Source organism: Jaculus jaculus, chromosome 12 (genome assembly GCF_020740685.1).
Source record: "Jaculus jaculus isolate mJacJac1 chromosome 12, mJacJac1.mat.Y.cur, whole genome shotgun sequence".
In the NCBI taxonomy this organism is placed as follows: Eukaryota; Metazoa; Chordata; class Mammalia; order Rodentia; family Dipodidae; genus Jaculus; species Jaculus jaculus.
Window position 1 is genome coordinate 93,186,619 of NC_059113.1, and position 20,475 is coordinate 93,207,093.

At 43.4% G+C, this 20,475-nt stretch overlaps 1 protein-coding gene across 5 annotated transcripts; it reads right to left on the reverse strand.

The window, feature by feature from the left end:
- Nucleotides 1–227: 227 nt before the first annotated feature.
- Lsm6 (LSM6 homolog, U6 small nuclear RNA and mRNA degradation associated) lies at nucleotides 228–18,401 on the reverse strand. Of its 5 annotated transcripts, XM_045131561.1 has the most exons (5): nucleotides 17,629–17,871; nucleotides 16,766–16,864; nucleotides 10,216–10,319; nucleotides 4,576–4,689; nucleotides 228–1,306 (listed from the first exon to the last, which is right to left on the reverse strand). In XM_045131561.1, the coding sequence occupies exons 3-5, from the start codon at nucleotides 10,307–10,309 to the stop codon at nucleotides 1,272–1,274; spliced, it is 243 nt and encodes an 80-aa protein (XP_044987496.1). In that variant the 5' UTR covers nucleotides 10,310–10,319; nucleotides 16,766–16,864; nucleotides 17,629–17,871; the 3' UTR covers nucleotides 228–1,271. The 5 variants fall into 5 exon arrangements, with proteins under 5 accessions (XP_044987496.1, XP_044987495.1, XP_044987499.1 ...); XM_045131560.1 differs by lacking the exons at nucleotides 16,766–16,864; nucleotides 17,629–17,871 and adding an exon at nucleotides 18,315–18,401; XM_045131564.1 differs by lacking the exons at nucleotides 16,766–16,864; nucleotides 17,629–17,871 and adding an exon at nucleotides 17,896–17,918.
- Between the last annotated feature and the right edge of the window lie 2,074 nt (nucleotides 18,402–20,475).

The window sequence follows — 20,475 nt, forward strand, 5'->3', positions numbered from 1 at the left end:
GGGGAGAAGGGCGCTGGCTCGGAGGCTACGCGCCTGCGGGAGATGGCTAGAGCTGTTCTCACAGGCACCTCCCATGTTCTACAAACAAATGAGAACATGTGTGCTCCACGTGGACGGCCATCCATTTTCTCCTAAAAGAAGTCATTTATAAAAGAGCAAATTGGTGATTTGTACTTGCACACTGGACCCTTCTCAAGCCCCTGTCAGGAAGTGATAAATTATTGAAGCATGGCATAAAGTGTTTTATTTTCTATGTGCACACAGTAAAACCCCACGAAATGTCTCTTCACCTTTCCTGCACTATTCATTAAGGAATAATTGTTTCCAATTACTCTCTGATCTTTAAAATGAAACAAGACGAACGCCACATACACTTCTCCAGAGAGAGCGCCATGTCTTCCCTGGCTCCCCATCTGCCTCCACATCCTAGAAGCAGGCAACGATCCCAAGCCACCCCACCTCCTGAGCCAGGGACTGTTTACACTGGAGGGAAGAGGAAGGCCAGCGCACATTCCTACACTTCCAAGGTCCACGCAACCACGGACAGCCTGGAGTCACATGACCCGGAGCTGCGCTCCTCCCTGGACGGCTCACAGGCACACACCGCAGCACCATGAGCAAGGCGTCCCTGTGCTCAGCGTGGCAGCCAACTCCTGATCACGCCTGGTCTTTGCTCTAGTGGGTGACGGATCTGTGGTGAGCCTCAGACTCACGTGTGGACAAGATCACTTGAGATCCGTACTCCATGTGTGGCGGCATCATCACTAGGATCCTAATTCTATTTTCCACATAGGTGACCAGAGTCGACATGGGCTTCTGACCCCTTCGCCCTTCTTACAGCTTCAGGCTTAAACCGGATGTCATCGTAGAACATTTCAACTACCGATTTCAGAGGGCAAGGAGATGGTGAGCAGAAGAGGCGGGGACAAAAGAGCACACCTCGAGATTGCTTTAATTCCATGTCCACATATGCACCCTGCCCATCAGCAAACCAAATGAGATGGTACCGCTCAAACGTGATGCCCAGTCATCCTACAGGAAGAAACGGTGTCTGCAATTCAGCATTCTGTTCACTGATCGCGGAAAAGAAAATAAATGTAGACATGAAAGTCTGTAATTCCATCTACCATTTAACACCTCTCGTATTCATGTGTCGATGAAAAATGACCACCCACTATTACAGAAGGCAATATATCACAAAAGAACAAAAAAATACAAAAATATTCCATAAAAATATATCCAACTATGAAAAAAACTGCTTCCTGGTAACGTCACATCCTCCTCTTCTGCGTACTTATGTACAGCACTGAAAAGACAAAAGACAAATTAGCAATTACTCCTGGGTCATAGGAGCTGGTTTTATTTACTTTTTAAAATGTTTTTATTTTTATTTATTTATTCATTTGACAGAGAAAGAGGGAGAGAGAGTGAATGGATGCACCAGGGCCTCAAGCCAATGCAAACAACCTCCAAATGCATGCACCCCTTATGCATCTGGCTCACATGGGTCCTGGGGGATGGAACCTGCATCCTTTGGCTCTGCAGGCAAACGCCTTAACTGCTAAGCCATCCCTCCAGCCCAGAAGGTAGTTTTAAAAGCAAAAAGACTCCAGCCTGATACCTCTCTGCAAACTTAAAAGGTAGTCTCATGCCATATTGTGGGAAACCAGTCTGATGTCTTGAGGAGTGCACCTTGTGACTGACTACGAATTATGACCAGGAAGTAAAAGAAAAGTGAAAGTGTCTGGAATCTAAAGAAGTTCTATTATGAAGCTTTTAGAAGGTCAATCTTGAGGGCTGGATTTCAACTTAAAAACAAGGAGCATGTTCCCATCAATGTCCCAAGTAGAAAACTATCAACTTTCAGTTTATCATGAATTCCAACAAAGAAATAAAAAATGAAGTGGTTTTTGTAGTTTTTTAATTTTTTTTTTGGTTTTTCGAGGTAGGGTCTCACTCTGGTCCAGGCTGACCTGGAATTAACTCTGTAGTCTCAGGGTGGCCTTGAATTCACGGCGATTCTCCTACCTATGCCTCCCGAGTGCTGGGATTAAAGGCGTGCGCCACCACGCCCGGCAATTTTTTTTTTTTTTGTAAAGCTTTTCAAGGTAGGGTTTCACTCTGGTCCAGGCTGTCCTGGAATTCACTATGTAGTTTCAGAGAGGCCTCGAACTCATGGTGATCCTCCTACCTCTACCTCCCAAGAGCTGGGATTAAAGGTGTGCACCACCATGCCTGGCTTATTTTTTTAATTTATTTAATTTTATTTGAGACAAGAGAGAAACAGAGAGAGAGAAAATGGGCACGCCAGGTCCTCCAGCCACTGCATATGAACTCCAGACACATGTGCCACCATGTGCATCTGGCTTACATGGGTCCTGGGGAATCGAACCTGAGTTCTTTGGCTTTTCAGGCAAGCACCTTGACCGCTAAGGCATCTCCCCAGCACTGCTGTTATTTTTTAAGAAAGCAAAGGCCTTATTTTGGGTTTCCTACCTTTGGTGCAATGCAAAGTTTCGCTGAGCTAGTCCTACCATGACCACCTCACTGAGCATAGGACATATGGGGCGGGCGTGGAATTTAGACAATAATGGGCCACTGAGCAACTATCAACAGAGATGTAGCCCCTTCCTCCACCCCCGACATGCAACCTTCAGATATGAATAGGCTTGTTCAAGATAAACAGCAAGGGATATCTAAATTAAAAAAAAAACAAACAGCACAGATGAAGCAAATGGACCAGAGCCCTCTTAGGAGCCGATGTGAGGCTGGGAGTCATAAAGGTAAGCGTCACTGCTTACAACAGGGAAAGGCGCTGTGGAGGCGCTCACCACAGCATGAGTCAAGCTAGGGCCAGGGAAACTGAACCTAAGTAACAGTTACAAACCGCGTGTGTAAGCACTGGCCCTGTTGGTATAGCTGCTATTGGCTGCCTAGAAGTGAGACAAGAGCATAGAATTTCCTAGTAAGCAAAGGATGTCAAATAAGAATAATCTGGAAAGCAGAAGAAACTCTACTGAAAGGCAAGCAGGCAATGGATAAAAAGGCAGGATCTCTAACTCTGAATATTCATGAATGGGACTAAAGAGTGGAAATCAATCAAGGGTTAATTTCTGTATGTTTGTATTTTTTCTTCCTCTTCATAATTGAATATGATTTTATTGACAATATGTGCTTTGAAATAAAGTGACTTAAAAATACAACAGATGTTGAATGCTGGCTCAACCCAAACAAAAATACCCATTTTCTCTGTTCTGTTGCTTTGTAAGAAGTTATAATTTAGTTTGCAATCAACACACATATTTGTGGAGTACAGTATGATGTTTCGATATATGTATGTAAAGTAGGTAATAAAATTAGCATATTTATCACCATCAAAAAATAACCACAATTATTATGGCGATGTATTAACTATTAAAAAGTATAAATTTAGTCAGCATGGTGGAACATGACTTTATCCCCAGCTCTTGGGAGGCTAAAGTAGGAAGATTTCTGTGAGTTCTAGGCCAGCCTGGGACTAATTCCAGGTCAGCCTCAGTTAGAGCAAGACCATTCCTCAACCCCTGCCCAAAAAGTACAAATTTAGAAGCATATTTCCTATTTTGCCACTCTTTTTGCTTTTTTTAGGGTCTCACTGTAGCCCAGGCTGACCTGGAATTCACTATGTAGTCTCAGGGTGGCCTTGAACTCACAGCGATCCTCCTACCTCTGCCTCCTGAGCGCTGGGATTAAAGGCATGCGCCACTATATCTGGCCACTGTTGCCATTCTTGACATAGTGGAAGGCACGCATAGGCCTGGGAAATAGATAACAGTGCTTGTGTGATTGTAAGCCCAGTCTTTTAAAAACAATACTTTAAAAGATATTTCATTCATTTATTTATTTTGAGAGAGATGGGGAGAGGCAGATAGAGAGAATGGGCACACCACATAGGAACTCCAGAGGCATGCGCCGCCATGTGCATCTGGTTTATGTGGGTTCTGGGAAGTTGAACCTGGGTCCTTAGGCTTCACAGGCAAGTGCCTCACCACTAAGCCATCTCTCCAGCCCAACCCAATCTTAATGTGAAGTGGAGACTGTCGCCTCACTGGAGCTTGCTGGTCGGCTAGTGTGGCCAACAATGGTAAGTTTCAGGTTCAATGAGAGACTCCATCTCAAGGAAACAAGCAGAAGAGTGCCAGGACAGACATCCGATGCTCTCTTCTGTCCTCCTCACGCACAGGGCTCCACACACCCACCCACACGCACGCACACACACATCCTGTCACACATGCCGTGATACAAAGAAAGAAAGAAAGAAAGAAAGAAAGAAAGAAAGAAAGAAAGAAAGAGAAAAACTGCCCCTCAGCTCCTCATTAATCAAAGGAATGGAGAGACTTAGTTCTAAAACCACATGGGAAATTGTTTCCATTACACAAAAGAACTTGCTTATTTGATTTGAGAGGGAAGCACTTAAAACTTAAAAAACAAAATAAAACTGAACTTTCAAATTATCTAGAAAGCACTCTCGTGCTCTTTATCATAAACAAAGGGGCTTATTTTGAATGTTGCACAACTCTGGAGTAAAAAAATTACCATTGTTTCCTCGGATAAATGCATCCCCATACTTATTCTTCAGCTGTCCATTTACATATTCCTCTGTCTGCTCCAGTGCTATGTTCATGTAGCCATCCAGGCAGGCCAGGACCCCTGGAGAAAGATTTAGTCAAAAACAAGATAGATAAAGTAAATAAGAATTGAAAATTACAGGGTATATGGTAGGAATGACAATCGCGTTATTCATTACCCCTTAGATGCATAGTATAAAAATTCACACTGTCAACAAAACTCAATAGACTGAAGCACAAAAGAAGCCTTTACTCTGTGCCAATCGGAATGAAGACTAGGAAGCGCCTAGCATGAGAGAAGTCGCACAGCCACTACCGCAGGACAGGCAACAAACTGTCACTACCCTCCTGGTATGTGTGATCACCACAGCAACTTCCAAAGCCTGCACCCAAGTATAAGAATAGAATATCCCAGCCAAAATGCCATTCTTTGGGAGCTAAAGACAGGAGCAGCAATTATGCACGGACAAATGATCCTCAATCCCACTAGCATTTGTGACTTCAGCCACCAAGTGAAATAGAGATCTGGCAGATTTATTCCACTCTTTCACAACGTCTACCGTGGCAGATGAAGGGACTCCGGGGTTAGGAGGAAGTCTCCGCAATCTGTTAGAATAGACAGGAAGACAGCAGGTGCTCCTGAGCGAACATCTCAAAGCTGTGACTCACAGGCAGGAGCAGCTTGGAACAGGGAGCAGCATACTGCATTGTAACACATCCCATTCTGTTTTGTTTCAGCGAAAATGTTTTCACATCACAACTAATGGGGAAAAATGGCTAAAAACATTCCAGGGAGCTTTCAAGGAAACAGTGTGAGTGAATCATTTTAATTGTGTTAAGATGGTAAAAATTTCAAAAAATCTGACCAGATGATTTTTTTTTTCCCCAAGATGAAAATCTGTAAGCCTCTCTCAGCTCTCAAGTGATATTTCTACAAAAAAGATAAAAGCATGCTACAGATTCAATTCAATTGAAAAGTCAATAGTTTCATTGAAAGTCTTGGCTTCATTAACATGCTCTGCACTCCCCACTTCTACCCCTATTATCTGCTAAACAAAAGTTTCTTTTCAAAATTGTGTGTGTAATGAGAGCACAAGACACTAACCTAACGGATGCGATGAGAAGCTGGAAACTTTCAAAGAATCAGATGGGGCTGTAAACTACTCACAATTACTTCCTAGGCAAAGAAAGCTTATGTACAACTTTACAGCCTAATTCCTGCTATGCTATCTTAAGTTTAAACCCGAAGATATGATGTGTAAAAGTATATGAAAATCAGTCAAAAGGGTTATTTCAAAAGGTAATGGTCACTATTAGTGAAAATATTCTTATAGCAAACTTTTGTTGCTGTTGTTTGTTTTGTTTTTAAAGGCCAGGGATGTAGGTTGGTGGTAGAGTGTGTCTAACATGTTGTGTAAAATGTGTAAAGCCCTGGCTTCAATCTCCAGTTCAGCAAAAACAAACAACAAATAAACATAGGAGGTTAAAGTTATAATTCACCCCCCTCCTTTTTTTTGTTTTTCAAGGGAGGGTCTCACTCTAGCCCAGGCTGACCTGGAATTTACTATGTGGTCTCAGGGTAGCCTTGAACTCACATTGTTCCTCCTACCTCAGCCTCCCGAATGTTGGGATTAAAGGTGTGTGCCACCACGCCTGGCTCACTCCCTTCTTCAAGAGAAAAGTTACTATAGATAGAAAATAAGCACTATTAAGGTTAAAGAGAAAATGCCATAGAAAATTATTTTAAAAATTATTTTAAGGGGCTAGAGAGATGGCTTAGCAGTTAAGTGCTTGCCTGTGAAGCCTAAGGACCCCGGTTCGAGGCTCAATTCCCCAGGACCCACGTAAGCCAGATGCACAAGGTAGCATATGCATCTGGAGTTTGTTTGTAGTGGCTGGAAGCCCTGGTGTACCCATTCTTTCTCTCTCTCTGCCTCTTTCTCTGTCACTCTCAAATAAATAAAAATTTTAAAAAAATATTTTAAGTTCATCCTTTGGAAATATCACTCATAAGATTGTGTTTTAAGCCTCACTTAATAGGATGGTACTGTATACATACATACATACATACATACATATATATATATATGTAGAAGAACATATTAATGGGGGTGAAAAGGCCTAAGTGAGGTCAGGAGAAGAGACTGAGTAAAGGAAAGGTGGAGGGAGAGCTAATCAAAATCTAAAGGATATAAATAAATCATATGGAATCCTACATTTTTGGACAATGGAACACTCAGTAGCATTGGATTGTTGATAGAAAATTTTCAGTGCCAGGGATGGGATACTTTCTAGTGAGTTGTTGGCCAGGGAGGTCCCTGATGCCCCCAAAACATTATAAGCCATTGCCGAGGCCCTTGGTTTCCCACCAGGAATAATGGTAAGACCCTATTACTGAAGCCTCCGCATACTTAGGCAGCAAAGCCACTGAGAAATCCTGCTGAAACTGAGCTGATAACCTCCTCCATGTAGACCAGCTGACATAAAGCTGGAAGAAGCCATTCTGCATGCAGTTCAATGGGAGAGAGATAAATCACCAGTGAAAATACTTAACAGTGGACACTGTAGGCCTTATATTTGGCCAGCCAAGTCAAATGAGCCAACGGGTGCAATAGTGGCACGTCTGTCATGGTGGAAACCAACTACCCTCTAATTGGACTGGAGGCCTGCTCCATGGGAGAGAATACATCCCTGATACTGAAAACTTACAACAGGGGTAGTCATGAGCTCTAGGGATGTAATGTTTGCTGCTGTCTGGCCAAATGTATATACTCATCAAACTTCCCAGTAAGCACTTCTCTTAATGTTCATACCCTTACATTAATGCTACTCTCACTTTTGGCAGAGAACCTTCTTTTCAGATGGCAGTGACCTTGGGATGACTCAGAAGGCATCAAGGTGCTGGAAATAAGTGACAGAGGAGTGCTCAGCACTGAAATATCTCTACCACACCTTCCAAGGCTCAGGGTCCACTGCGGAAAAGGTGGCGGAAAGAATGTAAGAGCCAAAGGAAGGGTAGGACTCCTTACAACGTGCTCCTCCAGACACAAAATGGCCTGGATATCCATGACCTCACAGTGCCTGACACTACCTACACAAGACCGTCATAACAGGAGGTAAAAGTTCATAACATCAAAATAAAGAGACTGATTGAGAGGAGGAGGGAATATGATGGAGAATGGAGTTTCAAAGGGGAAAGTAGGGGGGGAGGGAGAGCATTACCATGGAATATTTTTTATAATCATTATTTAAGAAAAGACAAAAAATAAAGTAGAACGAAGTATTATTTACTGACAATTAGATTGGAAAAGGCAGAGAGCTGGTGTCAAGGTCTGGAGAACATGGACAAATGTAGGACCTCCATGAGAATCAACTGGCACAATTACAAACCCGGGCTCAGTGGAATTATTCTAAATAAATGAAAAACTGGGTATACAGCTCAGTGGTAGGGCACTTGTCTAACATATACGATACCCTGTGTTCAATTCTCAAAACTACACATACACAAAAACCACAAACATGGTTATTTATAAAAGTAAAACCCTGTTAAACACCTAGTTATCCATTAACAGGAAATCAGTTAAAATAAAACTATGGGGCCGGGCGTGGCGGTGCACGCCTTTAATCCCAGCACTTGGGAGGCAGAGGTAGGGGGATCACCGTGAGTTCAAGGCCACCCAGAGACTCCACAGTCAATTCCAGGTCAGCCTGGGCTAGAGTGAGACCCTCCCTTGAAAAACCAAAAAAACAAAAAAAAAAAACCCAAAACTATGGTATATCACTCAGGATTCTGACATAGCCATTAAAAATCCCTATGTGCTGTTACAGAGCTAAATGCATTGTTTAGGGTAACACACACACACACACACACACACACACACGCACACACGCACACACACATCAAGTTGCATGTACAGGTGATCCTATCTCTAGAGTAAGGTTTACATACAGAAGGCTCAAAACTGGTAAAGAAAATTATCTATGAATAGTAGAATTTGGTCACCTTGCTTCCTTCTACATACTTTCCATTATTTGCTGCAAATTTTTTTTTTTAAACATGAAATCGGGCTCAAGAGAAATGCCTTAACAGTTAAGGTGCTTGCTTGCAAAGCCAAAGGACCCAGGTTCGATTCCCCAGGACCCACATGAGACAGATACACAAGGGGGTGCATGTATCTGGAGTTTGCAGTGGCTGGAGGCCCTGGCACACCCATTCTTTCTTTCTCTCTTTCTCTCTCTCTCTCTCTCTCTCTCTCCCTCAAGTAAATTTTCAAAAATATTAAAAACATGACATCACATATTACCTTCTACAAAGAGACAATTTTCCCTAAAGAACATGAGCCAAAAAAGGAGCATGCCTCTACAGAAGCGCAGGTGCTGGGAAGACACTGAACACAGTGTCTCAGCTTTCTGTCTCTGAGGGCTCATGCAGTGCTCACAAACAAAAGATGGGCAAGACAGGGCACGATTGCAACTCCAGCATGGGGCGGCGCGGAGCAGAGGCCTGGGTGACACAGCAAGACCATGCCTCAAAACCAGAAAACTTTGGCAATATATTTTACGTTAGCAAACCACACAGTCAGGTTATTATTTATTTTATTTGCAGTGCTGAGGACAGAACTCAGGGCCTCATATGTGGTGGGCTTGGATTCCTGGCCCTTTCGCTTCCACCTCCTAAGAGCTATAGTTCAAGTGGTTTCTTAACAAGGTTTCTCTGTGAATCAGGGCAATCACGGGCTCTCAGTGGCTTTAGTGAGAATATGATCAACATTCACTTCATTGGTACTAGGCTCTCAATACAATTATGCTGCATACATATAAAGACATTACTGTCATTATTTAGAAAAGGCTACAAAACTTTGCTAATGAATTGATTCTGTATATCTATAAAATATGCTAGGTAATTTAACATATCTTAATATAGGAAGATTACGGATTTGTAATTTTAAAAATATGGAATTTGATACCAGTCTCCTCACAAAGTTATTTCAGAGGTCATTTATTTTTAGCTGCTAGGAACTGAACATAGGGCCTATGCACACTGGGCAAACACTACCACTGAGCTACATCTCTAGGCTAGCAACACTAATGTTACTATTACTGGACCCTTGCTTTCACTGGGTTTCATGACACTTCTGTTTTTGATGGTTGTTGAGGCTGAGCACCATCTAGCCCAGGCTGAAGAGCACTCTCAAAGAACAGACAGGCATTTGGACACCTCACAGGGCACGTGTGGGAAGATCAGGTTATAAGATGATGCTGTCTAAACAGCTGCCAATCTTGAGCACTTCTGCAAAAGCAAATGTTGTGTTCCCTGCTGCTCAGTTCTTCATACCTGGGGCAACTGGGAATCCCTGGCTACTCCCAGGAAACTCAGGTAGATGTGATCTCACAGCAGACAGGAGAACCCGCACAAACAGTGCAAGTCAGAAGAATACTGCTGTGAGAATTTTCTCTCTAAAAGCAACCATCTCAGAGGCAGAAGACCTAAAAACTGTTGATCAATGCTTTCCTGGTCTATGGGGTACACTTAAGAGGATTAAAAAAAAATCAAGTCACATTTTCTTATTGTAGTTATACCCGTTAGGATGAAACATGAAAATATTACCTCGATAATCCACACCAGAATTTAATTTCACCACAACTGGCCGTCCAATGATTTGCTTTAAGAAGTCACTGGGGGTTTGCTTCCGCAGACTCATTTTCACCGTCCTGATCAGAAACAGGAAAGGGAGTCATCAATGTAAAGCCAAAAGTTAACTTACTCACTAACCAACCAACCAGCCCATCTTGGGCCCTTAACATATTTATAAGAAGTCAAGTGTCAAAAGACCATGAAGGAAGCCTCAACATGACTGCTCCAGCAGTGTACAGCTGGCACGTGGCCAGCACTTCCCGTGAAGTCCCCACAACAGCCCCGTGGCAGAGACTCACTAGACAGCTTGGTTTATACTGCAGGGTCTCTCAATCACCTGTCCAGCAGGGTCACACACAGGCAGAACGCCCATTACAGCCACCACCTCAACCAGTTAATGACCATTTGTTTTATGCTGACAACTCTATTAACATCTATTAATTATCACATTTAATCTTATAAGAACCCTGGAGAGAAGGTTATAATAGTGCCATTTTGCTGATGAAATTTAAGAGATAGGAAGATTAAATAATTTGCACCAAACTGCGGTGAAACCAAAATGTGACTGATTATTTAAGTTCAAATGAATCTTACTTCAACACCCGTATCACGTGCATAGTAGTGCATTTATAAACAAATGATAGCTAAGTCATTACCTCTGAAAACACTAGTCAAAACTGGAAACTAACAGTTCAGCGTACCACATGGCGGCACTTTTCTAAGTACCTCCCACATGCGGATTCACTTCAGCCTCACTATCCATGAGGTGAGAACTGTTTTTATCTTATTTACAGCTCAAGACAAAGACATAGGGGCCAGGCATGGTGGCACATGCCTTTAATCCCAGCACTTGGGAGGCAGAGGTACGATGATCGCTGTGAGTTTGAGGCCATCCTGAGACTCCATAGTGAATTCTAGGTCAGCCTGAGCTACATTGAGATCCTACCTAGAAAACCAAAAGAAAAGAAAAAAGAAAAAGAAACAGACACAGGAAACTAAACACCCTGCTCAAGTTCACATACAGCAAATAGCCCATCACTGATCTTAATCAGAACTTGTAACAGCTTTCTAGGGCTGGAAAGATGGCTTAGTAGTTAAGGCACTTGCCTGTGAAGCGTGTAAGTCCCCACTACCAACAAAAGCCAAATGCACAGGGTGGCACATGCATCTGGAGTTCATTTGCAGTGGCTAGAGGCCCTGGCATTCCCACTTTATCTCCCTCAAGTAAATAAAATATTAAAATATAATTTTAAACAACTTTCTGAATGTTACTAATACAGCCAAGCATTTTGAATTGCTTGATCTTAACTAGCTATGTGCTCTAAATGACATTGAAAAAAATTTTATAATTCATGTGGAAGAGTGAAATATAGAAATAGCATTATACATCTAAACTAATTATCAGGCATACAATGTTGGCCATCACTTCCCTCAAGATTTATCTTGTTACACAACAATATCTCACTAAGATATTTCTGTAAATAAAAACACTGCTTATTTAAGCAAAGAGTAGAGAGATTTAGAAATTAAGTTTTCCTGTTTCAGCGAAATTTAGTATCACTCATATTTAGTTGTCATGTATTGCTGAGACTTACAAATTAGTACAAATACAATATTTTAAGGACCTGCCCCACAAACTCAAGAGATTTTTTAAATTAATTAATTAATTGTTTGCAAGAAGAGAAATAAAGAGAAGTGACAGAGAGAATGTGTGCACCAGGGCCTCCGGCCACTGCAATGAATTCCAGATGTATGTGCCACTTTGTGCATCTGGCTTTACATGGGTACTGGGGAATCGAACCCTGGTAATTAGGCTTTGCAGGCAAAGACTTAACCACTGAGCCATCTCTCTAGCCCCAAGAAGGATGTTTTCAATCCAAATAGTCACTAAATATTCTTCCATAAACAGCACTATTTATTTCACTCCCCCAGTGAGCTGACTCCAGTTCAGCAGTCTACTGGAAGATTTCCCAAAGCCAGTTCATGCAGGTTTAGCTGCTGGAAGGATGGCGAGGCGACCAGTGCTTCATTTGCTCAACAAATCGTACATGTACAGAGAGAGCAAGGACACTGATCAGCATGTCCTCTGCTACAGGTTTGATCTGAGGAACAGGGAAGCTAGGAGGAGGATTGAAGCACTTGGTTACGGGCATGGGTACACAGAAAGAATCATGATTTAATGAAAATAAGTCTCTTTAGGCAAGAAGTCAAATCCTACATTAAACACAACAATTTCAAAAATCATCACTTGAACTATCCACAGCTGCTATTCCCAAGGCCTGAAAGATTTTCTTTTTTTAAATCAACTGATTATTTTGCTGAGCAATTTTAACATTTCAACTGAATTGCCAGCTCATTTGCTTAGCTCCACAGGCTTAAGAGATAACTACAATTATAACTATTTATCTAAGACTCAGGCCACACAGCAATTTTATTTATGCTGCTTTGAATTTAAAGAGAAAAACGACAAAGTAAATACTGTAACAGAGTCAGCACCTTTAATGAGTTTACTGAAACAAACAAATCTTCCCATTCATCTATAAACCACCTGATTTATGTATTGCATATGTGCTGTTTTGTGGCTAGACACTTTCTAGACAATCAACCATGAAGGCTCGATAGAAACTTGGCTCTGGAGTCAGAGCATCAATTCCTTCACATACACAAAAAAAAAAAAAAAAAGAAGAAAGAACAGAATCTACTTCGCACTGACAAAGCTCTTCTAATGCATCGTGTGGAAAACCTGGTGCATAGGGAAAAAATAGGGATTAATTATTAATTCTACCTACCTCTATTATTTATATTTTAAGATGAAAATTCTGCAAAATAATTATTAAAGTTAGGAACAATGGCTATCAACCACTTGAAAATGTTATTAATAGTAATTTCCCGTGCCTTTTAAAAAAGCACAGACATGTTCTTCTGTTAAGTGGCCCCCCCAACCCTACACACACGGTGGGAATGTAGCCAGCAAGGCAGTCTTGGGTCCTTGGAGTTCATAAGAAGGGGTGAGTTTCACAAGGGCTGGCTGTACTTGGAGAGACTACCCAGAGAAGACTCGTTGCAGTCTCGGCACCCGTGGGCTTCTGGGGCTGAATATTTGCATCTACCAGCTGGAAAGGGAGCTTCCAGGAAAGCAGTTTGGGTCTGAAAGTAACAACTACAGAGACCTCGGAGAGGTACCATTCATTCCCTGGGCACACTGGACTCAACCCCTGGGCCAGCTTCCCCCATCTCACTTGGGTCAGTTGAGAGATGCTATTCAACAGGTCTGGGGTAGGACCTGGTATGTGCCCAATACTAGGACAATCTTATGAACAGACAAGGACACAGGAGGGTTTAAGCAGACCCTGCCTGGGTTCTGCTTCTGGTATGAGGTGGAAGAAGAGATGGGTGTCTGACAAGCTCTTGTCAAGCATTTCTGTTATCATTCACAGTCTCTATCTACTCTTTTTCTTTTTTAAAAAAATTATTTTATTTTTATTTATTTATTTGAGAGGGAAAGGAGGAAAAAGAGAGACAGACAGACAGACAGACAATGGTGGGCCAGGGCCTTCAGCAGCTGCAAACGAACTCCAGATGTGTGGGCCCTGGGAAATCGAACCTGGGTCCTTTAGCTTTGCAGGCAAGTGCCTTAACCACTATGCTATCTCTCCAGCCCTCTATCTACTCTAACTTTTTAAGATAGGCCCTTTCTCTCTCAGACTGCAAGCTACCTGAATGGAGAGCTACGAAGCCTCTCATTAGTTTTCCAGAATATTCACATTCTGCTACATCTCTTAAAAATATCTTCAAAGTTATTTGGAAAGAGTATGACTGCCTCAAACACATTTTCTTTATCGCTTCAGGAGAGCCATATCCTCTACATTAGTCTTCATTAGGCTTCCCCGTACTCCCTCTTACTTAATGACTTGCCCATAAATCCATTTTGTATCAGTAAATTGGTCTTGACACCACAATTTTTCCCATCACTTGGCTCAAGTAATTTTAAGTTTTCATCTTTTAAATTAGATAAGGCAGAAAGAACAGTTCTGACAATTTCTGAAGCAAAGATAAGATTCTTGAACCATAAGCATGGACGAGGAGAACGTCCTCCTTTGGCCAGGGTCACCTTGGCAAAACTCCCTTCGAGATTAAAGCATAACCCCCTGTATGACTCCCGTCCCTCCCCTGACTTCTGCCCAGGCTTGTCTGAAGTGACCAATTTTCATAAGTGGCTATTAAGCCAAAGGCAGTATATTCTTCATCAAAAGCTACTGAGAAGTCTACTATGAGAATATCAGCAAATTGACCTACAGCACATATAAGTATATATTTTTAAAGAAAACATCTAGGTGGAGGGGGAAGTCAGATTTTATTTACCCAACAGTGTGCCAGGCATGCTGGATTCACAAACAATTCACACAGAAGCCCTGCAAGGTGGAAAGTGTAACCAAACTTGACCCCCCCCTCCCCCCGCCAAACCCAAGCCTTTCTTTCAAGGTAAAGGACTCGATTTTGAAAAGGTCAAGGTTCCCACCAAACCTGAGGAATGGCCAGATAGCAAGATACCTTGCTGGCAGACAGTAGTGCTGGTGAGTGAACCTAACGAGTAAGCACTGTAAATTCACCCACAAAGAAATAGGCAAGTAGGGGGAAAAAAAAAATCCATCTGATGTGACAGAAAATGCGGACATCTTTACATCTTGGTAACATTATACCCATAAATGCCTACCCACTCCTACAGAGTTTACAGTTTAGAGTGAGGAAGAAAATAACAGTACAAAGAGCCAAATGTACAAAACATAACCACAACCCAAGAAAGTGCAGCAAGGAGCAGCCACCATCAATGTCCCAGCAGGGCGCACACTTCTCAAAGGGAACGGCTTCATGCAATCCAACCCCTCCAGAGAGAGCTCACCCAGACGACCTCGTTCCATTTTGTCACAGTCCTTTTCAAACCAGTTTGTCATTTGCCTTTTTGTCAACCAGTCTTCCACAGAGGTTTTGAGCTATCTGGAGACAGGGTAACCATCTTACTCATCTGGTCTTCCCAGGACTTAAACAGACTGACCAAGTCTATAGAAGCAACATTCAGGGCCAGTGTCAAACAAAATCCCTTGTCCCACACTCTCCCCACTGATGTAAATGGGGCAGACAGTGGCCTGTATGGTGTCAAGCACAGACAGTAACCTAGCTACTAGCAATAACTACATTACCGACCATCAAACAAGAGATGTTTCTAGTTAGAAACATCCTTGCATTTAAGAACAGGGGGCATCCAAGTCCACAGTGATGCTTGTTAAAAGGCAGACTTTTTAAGCCTATGGAGGCAAGAGACACTGACATTTTATAAGGTCCCTAGGTAATTTCTTAAGGCAAGAGGTTCTCAACCAGAGGTGATTTTCAGCCTCACCCTCAGGAACACGTAGAAATGCCTACAGACACTCGGCATTCTCCTGACAGAACAGTGGCGATACAGCAATTGAGTGGACAGACGTCGGGGTATTACTAAGTAGTCTATAAAATACAAGAGAGCCTCTACAACAATGGATTATGTGCTCCAAGATGTCCAAAGAGGTAAGAAACCGTTTAGGAAGCTCTAACAACAAAAACCAAGAACTTAAACAAAGCAACCCTGTTTTAGAAAAATCAAGGCTTAACAAATGAAAACCAACGGCCATATTCTAACCAGATGACAGGGTATATATCAGTCAGCTCCCAGTATCTATGGGTTTCCCATCTGGGGATCAGAAATTGTAAGAAAAAAAAATTCCAATTAGACCTATGATAGTCTGTACAGAACATAAGTAGATTCCCCCCCCATGTCATTATTCCCTAAATAATATTTTCTTGCAACTATTTACACTGTATTACACATTATTAGTAATCTAGAGATGCTTAATATATGGAGGATGTAAGTAGTTTATATCCCAATACACTGCTAATAAAAGAACTTGAGAACATGAATTTTGATATGGGAGAAGCCTTGAATCAATACAGCTCAGATACTAAAGGGTTGCTAGGAATATTTCATGCCAACATATAGAATCTGGAATCATCAAAGTCTGGAAAGGGTTATTATTCTAAGTAACGGATTTCTAGTCCTGGGAGAAAGATCACTTTTCTAGGACTGGAGAGATTGCTCAGTGGTTAAGGCACTTGCCTGCAAAGCCTAAGGTCCCAGGTTCGATTCCCCAGTACCATGTAAGCCAGATGCACAAAGGGGCACATGCATCTGGAGTTCATCTTCAGTAGTGGGAGGCCCTGGCACACCCATTTTTTTCTCTATCTGCCTCTTTCTCTCAAATAAATAAATAAATAATATTTTACAAAAAGATGAAGTCATCTTTTTATTTTATTTTACTTATCTTCTTATTTCTCAGTGTTCCAAATCTCTCCAATCATTAAAATTATTAGTACAATTCTTAAAGGAGAGAACAAGCCAGGTGATATGAGTGTGTTTTGTTTTGTTTTTATTCTAGTACCTAATAGGCCACCCTTCAGTGAGAGAAGACCTGGCGTGGCAGATAAAAGTACTCACTTGGGAGACAGAAGGCCTGAGTTCTAATCCCCGTTCTGCGACTTAATTAGCTGTGTGGCTTAAGAAAATCCTCCTTTTACCTCTCAGGGGCCAGCTCACCTGCGGAATAAAGTTATGCCAGATGACCAATGATGTTTGCCTGCTGCAGTAACCACACACATGCCCGCCTGTCTGCCCTTACGATTCTGCACAAATTTCAAGCTGCCAGAATAAATAATGCCTGGCATGATGGTCCATGCCTGTCACCCCAGCACCAGGGAGGCTGAACGCATCTGAGAACAGCCTGGACTACATAGCAAAACTACCTTAAAGAATTAGTAACAATTCCAAAGAGAGGCTGTGTTTCACTAGTATTAGAAATACAAGGAAGGTTGGAGAGATGGCTCACAGATGAAGGTACTTGCCCGCAAGGCTGAAGGAACAGGGTTCGATTCCCCACTACCGACATAAAACTGACCTACGAGGTGGCCTATGCATCTGGAGACTGTGTGTAGTGGCCGCTGGCCCTGGCAAGCCCATCCTCTCTATCTGCCTCTTTCTCTCAAATAAATAAATACTTTTTTTTTTTTAAAGAAATACAAGGGACTTTCCACAGTCTGGGTGAACCAGGCAGTCATACACGAATGAAACTACTAAAACTTTAAAAAGAACCAACGCGGGCAGTGTGTGTGAAGGGGTCCTTATTAGACCATATCATCTAATCTAATGATTTCGCCTCTGAGACCAAGTCTCAGGGTACAATCTGAAATAGAGTTGAGGTGGGCAAGTACACCACAATATTATCCGGGAAACTAAAAGGAATCACAAATAAAAACACCCATATGTGTCGAAAGTCAGGGAAACAGCCGAGTAGCTTATGAGACCATTTCAATGATGATGAAGGTGGAGGAGGAACAAAAGGAGGAATGGCCTAAGACTCTCTCTTGCACGGAAACAGAAAACGATGAATACTGTCCAACGGTAAAATAGGTGGAGTCCTTGCTGAAGTAGGAACCGGCGCCCATCAGAGAAAAGCACGCTAGGTGGAAGGGTTCCACGATGGCTTTCTTCGCTACATCTTCCGGACTTTGTTTGTTGATTTTACTTGTTCAGTTTTTCGAGGTGGGGGTCTCGCTTTAGTCCAGGCTGACCTGGAAGTCACTATGTAGTCGCACGCTGGCCTCGAACTCACGGCGATCCTGCTACCTCGGCCTCCACGCCCGGCTCCTGCTGCACTTGGACGCAACGAAGGCCGAGGGGTGAGGGCGCTAAGCAGGCTTCCCCCACGCCCGCCGTGCGCGCCCGCCGGCCTGGCTCCCCACTCCGCGGCCGCAGGTCCGCGAGGCCCCGCAGCCCACGAACGCGCGACACGCCGGCCCCGAGCGCCGGGGCGCCTTCCCGCCCGGTCCCGCCGAGGCGCGCAGTCCTCCGGCCCGCGCTGCCTTCCCCCCTCCCGCGCCTGCCAAGCTCGTTTCCGGCGGCCCGGCCCGGCTTCCGGAACCTGCAGGGCCCGGAGTCCGGGGCAGCGCGGGACCCCGTGCTCGGCCCGCGCGGTCGGTCGTGGGCTCACCTCGCAAACGGGATCCGGAGCCCTCACGGCGGACGCCGCACAAGCCGGGCCTCGGCGCAGCTGAAGCCGGAACCGCCCAGGCCTCAGCCAATCAGTGCTTTGCCTGGCTACGGCAGCCCGCTTGGGCCCAAAAGGCCGGACCTCATCGGCGCGCGCGCGCGCACGCCCAGCAATACTTGTTTTGCAGAGTGGCACATTAGCTCTGTGCGGTGAAAGCAGAAAGGTCAGAAAGCCAAACACAAAAAATGAAACCACAAACCAAAAACCTAGAAGTGCTCTTTGTGTAATCTTTCTTTACAGAGTGTAAAGACTGACTTGAAGTCAGAAGAAAAAGAACTTACTATTAAAATAATGAACCGGAGTCCAGCACTGGGTAGCTCACACCTGTAATTCCAACATTAGGAGCCTGAGGTAGGATCATTGCCATGAGGTCGACACCAGCCCAAGCTAAAGAATGTAACAGGCCAGCCTGGGTAACAGTGAGACCTTGCCTCAAAAAGAATTATTTTGTTTTAAATCATTAAAAAAAAAAAAGACTACGTAGTGGGGACTGGGGAAATGGCTTAGCGGTTACAGCACTTGGCTGTGAAGCCTAAGGACCTAGGTTCGATTCCCCAGGACCCACATAAGGGAGCACATGTGTCTGGAGTTCGTATGCAGTGGCTAGAGGCCCTGGCCTGACCTCCCCCCCCCCCCACACACACACACCAGTAAGGAAATCTGTACTTTAATCCTACTTGGGGCTTTCATCATCATAGCAAAGAGAAAAGCCCTTCAAATAATAGATCCATAGACCTGTTATGTGTTAACACGACCAAAGATACAGAATTCCTAAGACAGAATTGTTTCCCCTTTTTTAAGTACCTCATAGGTAAAAGCAAAAAGGAAGAAAGTTTTGATTGCTATTATGGGCACAGAACAAGGGGCTGCGATTTGGTAAACAATACAGAGAGGGGCTAGAGAGACGGCTTAGCGATTAAGGCGCTTGCCTGCAAAGCCCAAGGACCTAGGTTAGATTTCCCAGTAGCCACATAAGCCAGATGCACATGGTGCATGGGTCCGAAATTCATTTGCAAGTGGCTAGAGGCCCTGATGTGCCTATTCTATCTGCCTGCCTCTCTCTCCCTCAAGTAAATCAATAAATAAAAAAATATTTTTTAAAAAAAGTATGCATAGAGCCAGGCGTGGTAGGACATGGTGGATTGCTTTGTGTTCAAGGTCACCTTGAGCCTTCATAGTGAAATCCAGGCCAGCCTGGACTAGAGAGGGGGAGACCCTACCTTAAAAAAACAAACAAACAAAAAAAAAACAGATAGGGCTGGAGAGATGGCTTAGCGGTTAAGGCGCATACCTGCGAAGCCTAAGGACCCCAGTTCAATTCTCCAGGTCCCAGTAAGCCAGATGCACATGGTGGCACATGCATCTGGAGTTTGTTTGGAGGCCCTGGCATGCCCATTCTCTCCCTCTCTCTCTCTGTCTCTCACCTTCTCTCTGTCTCTAATAAATAAGTAAAAATAAAATCTTTAAAACAAGCAAACAACAACAAAAAGCACAGATTTCCTTCTATCAAAGTTCAATTGGAGTAAAAGCCAACTAACTGGACTTATTGATAAGGCTGTATTTAAAGTTCTTGCAATATGGAATACATATATAGCACGTAAATCAAATAACTATCTGCCAAGAACAAGCATACTATGAATAGCACGTCCCTAAAACCTTTCTGCCTAAATGGTATCAAATTACACCACATTCCTCACTGCTTGTTTTAATTATTTAAAAGATTTTTTTTTTTTTTTTTACTCATAGTGGCTTTCATTTGGCCACGGAGTCACGATAAAGGCATGGAGCGTGGTGGGTGGGCAGGGAGAGGCTGGGGTTTGCAGGGGCTTGGCTCTTCTGCAGAACAGTGGCCGGTTTTTACCAAGGCCCAGCTCTCAGAAGCCCCACCCCAGCAAATGGCTGAGCCAACAAGCTAGTGAAACTCCTCAGCAGCCCAGAATTGGCCTTTTTACTAACTCACAAGATCAAGTTCCCCTGTAACTCTTTTCTTGATTTTTCAAGGTAGGGTCTCACTCTAGTCCAGGCTGACCTGGAATTCACTATGGAGTCTCAGGGTGGCCTCGAACTCACGGCAATCCTCCTACCTCTGCCTCCCGAGTGC